The 2,278-nt window shown below is 61.8% G+C and overlaps 1 protein-coding gene across 1 annotated transcript in view; it reads right to left on the bottom strand.

The window, feature by feature from the left end:
• PPP1R14C (protein phosphatase 1 regulatory inhibitor subunit 14C) overlaps positions 1-1,880 on the bottom strand; it is an 81,582-nt gene extending 79,702 nt beyond the window's left edge. The window contains exon 1 of the mRNA XM_034991001.1: positions 1,418-1,880. Within this exon, the coding sequence (XP_034846892.1) occupies positions 1,418-1,735 (318 nt within the window). The 5' untranslated portion in view covers positions 1,736-1,880. The remainder of the gene's footprint in view (positions 1-1,417) is intronic.
• Between the last annotated feature and the right edge of the window lie 398 nt (positions 1,881-2,278).

The raw sequence follows: 2,278 nt of genomic DNA, 5'->3' as shown, positions 1-2,278 counted from the left end.
AAAGAAAGAAAGAAAGAAAGAAAGAAAGAAAGAAAGAAAGAAAGAAAGAAAGAAAAGAAAGAAAGAAATCCCAGAAACACTTCCTATGTTGGCCGGTTTTTATTTATGCAATTAAAATGGCTTTTTGTAAGAGTCAGGCTGGGGAAACAATATATTTTTACAAGCCTATTAGTCATATAGTCAAGCTTCATTATATCCTAATCATTCATCAGTAGTCCCTAATGAGGATGCTGTTGCCTCCTATCCTGAGAATGTTAAGGAAAGGATGTGTTCACAATAGGCCATAAAATGTGTGAAAAACAGAATACCCCAAACCAGGAGAAAAGCCAATGAGTTCATCTGGCTTTCATTTTTGCTGAACAGCGCTAGCAGCTGTATGGACACAAACCTGCTTTAACTTAGAAGCCGAATCCTTAATTATTAATCCCCTCCATTCTCCCACCCTTCCCAAACTCCACGCCCTTAAGAGAAGTACAATACTTCATTCAGAATCGCTGTTATTAAAGACTCTCATGGGGAATCATTTTGGCTTCAGTCATTTTTCTAGCAGACGTTTGTTACAGTTTATTCCAAATATTTCTCCTAACATCAAGCATCTACGCGTCCGTCGGACTTGTGTATGAACCTTGGCCCCTGAACCGTGGGAAGTCACAGGGGTCGCCGCGGAGGGGAAGCTGGCGGATTCCGGGCATCCCGCACACCACCCGCAGAGCTACCGTCCTTTCACCCAGGCACCCTTCCAGGTTGCCAAAGGCTCTCACCCTGCGCCCATCAACAGGAGTAACCGAGCTCGACCAGGGGGGGAAAAAACTGCTTCAACAAAGCCCAACGTGTAAAGCTTGGGTAAATGCAAGGATGAATTATGGGGACGCGCGTCGGGGCTCGCTGCAAAAGGGAAAGCGTTCATCTCATGATTTTGCTGTAGAATTTCAGGAACCCAGGGGTCCTCTGGGATCCCCAGAACCTCTCCTCTCCGTTAAGCAGCTTTCAGGTCCCTTCCCTGCTCCCCCTCCACCGAAATCGGGATTGCCAGGATCTCAGCAGTGAGTACTGTTCTTGTTGGGTTAGGCGCAGCTGGGGTGAGCCCTTCTGAGGGTAGCTGCAGCTGGAGCCTCGAGGCGCCCCGGGCTCCGAGAAAAGCAAGGTGCTTAGCAAAACCCAACGCTCCCCACTGCCAACAAGGGGGCCCGCAGCTCTGCGCGCACCCGGCATCTGGACCCAGGCAGGGGCGTCCCAACTGTGGCGCCCCGGCGCCAGAGGGCACCCCGGAGAGAGAACGCCCTGCGCCTCGCTCCCAGCGCTGGGTCCCCAGGAGACAGGGCGGTGCGCCCCCGAGAGCTGGAGCCCTGGAGAATTCCGGTGTGGGCACAGTGGGCCGAGGGAGGCCCCCGACCCTCCCGGCCCCGCGCTCAGGTACCTCGCAGCCGTACAGCTGGCCCAGCTGCTCCACGATCCACTCCTCCAGCACCAGCCGCTTCCGAAGCTCCTTGCGATCGTATTTCACTGTCACTTTTCCCTGCTGGTGGCGCCGCTGCTGCTGCTGCTGCTGAACCTGCCCCGCCGCGGCCGCCGCGGCCGCCGTGGCCACGGGCGCCGAGTCCTCCCGGGAGGAGCCTGAGCCGCTGCTCGAGCCCGGGCTGCCGCCGGCGCCGCCCCGGGGACTCTGGAAGAACACCCGCGCGCCGCCGCCGCCGGCCCCACCGGCCGCCTCGCTGCTGCCCGTCGCCACCGACATGTCCCCGCGCGCGCCAGAGCCCGAGTGCGGCCCGGAGGAGGGGCGGGCGGAGCGCGCCGGGCGCCGCTAGCACCTCCGGCCCGGCAGCGGCATGCGAGGGGCTCGGCCGCACCTGCTCCGCGCGCCGCGCACGCCCGGCAGCCCGGCTCGTGGGGAGGTCGGGAGGAGCCTCGGCGACACGGAGGAGGACGGGCGGGGGAGGGCGGGAGGAGGGAGGGGCGGGGACGGCGGCCTTAAAGACGCCGCCGAGGACCCTCTAGGTCCTGCCGGGGAGGCGGGTCTGGCGCCTCGCGGGCCCGGGGCCCGGGGCGTGGGAGTTGCGCGCGGAGGCGGGAATGTGTGCGCGTGGGCACGCGCGGCCGCCTGTGCGTAGACACCGGAGAGGACCGGCTTGGGTCTGGCGCCAGAGACGGTCCTCCGCGCGGGTGACCGTGGCCTCTCCTCCCGGAGCCGCGGGATTGCGCCTTTCGCCCCCAGCAGTGCCCAAGCGCACGAAACCCGCCGCCTCCAGCGGCCTGGGCGCCCCCCCCTCCGCTGCCCGGC

This window comes from Mirounga leonina, unplaced genomic scaffold, assembly GCF_011800145.1.
Source record: "Mirounga leonina isolate KUSES-001 unplaced genomic scaffold, KU_Mleo_1.0 Mir_53, whole genome shotgun sequence".
Classification (NCBI taxonomy): domain Eukaryota; kingdom Metazoa; phylum Chordata; class Mammalia; order Carnivora; family Phocidae; genus Mirounga; species Mirounga leonina.
Note: the sequence above shows the minus strand (reverse complement) of the source record. Positions and strands in the feature narration are given on the sequence as shown.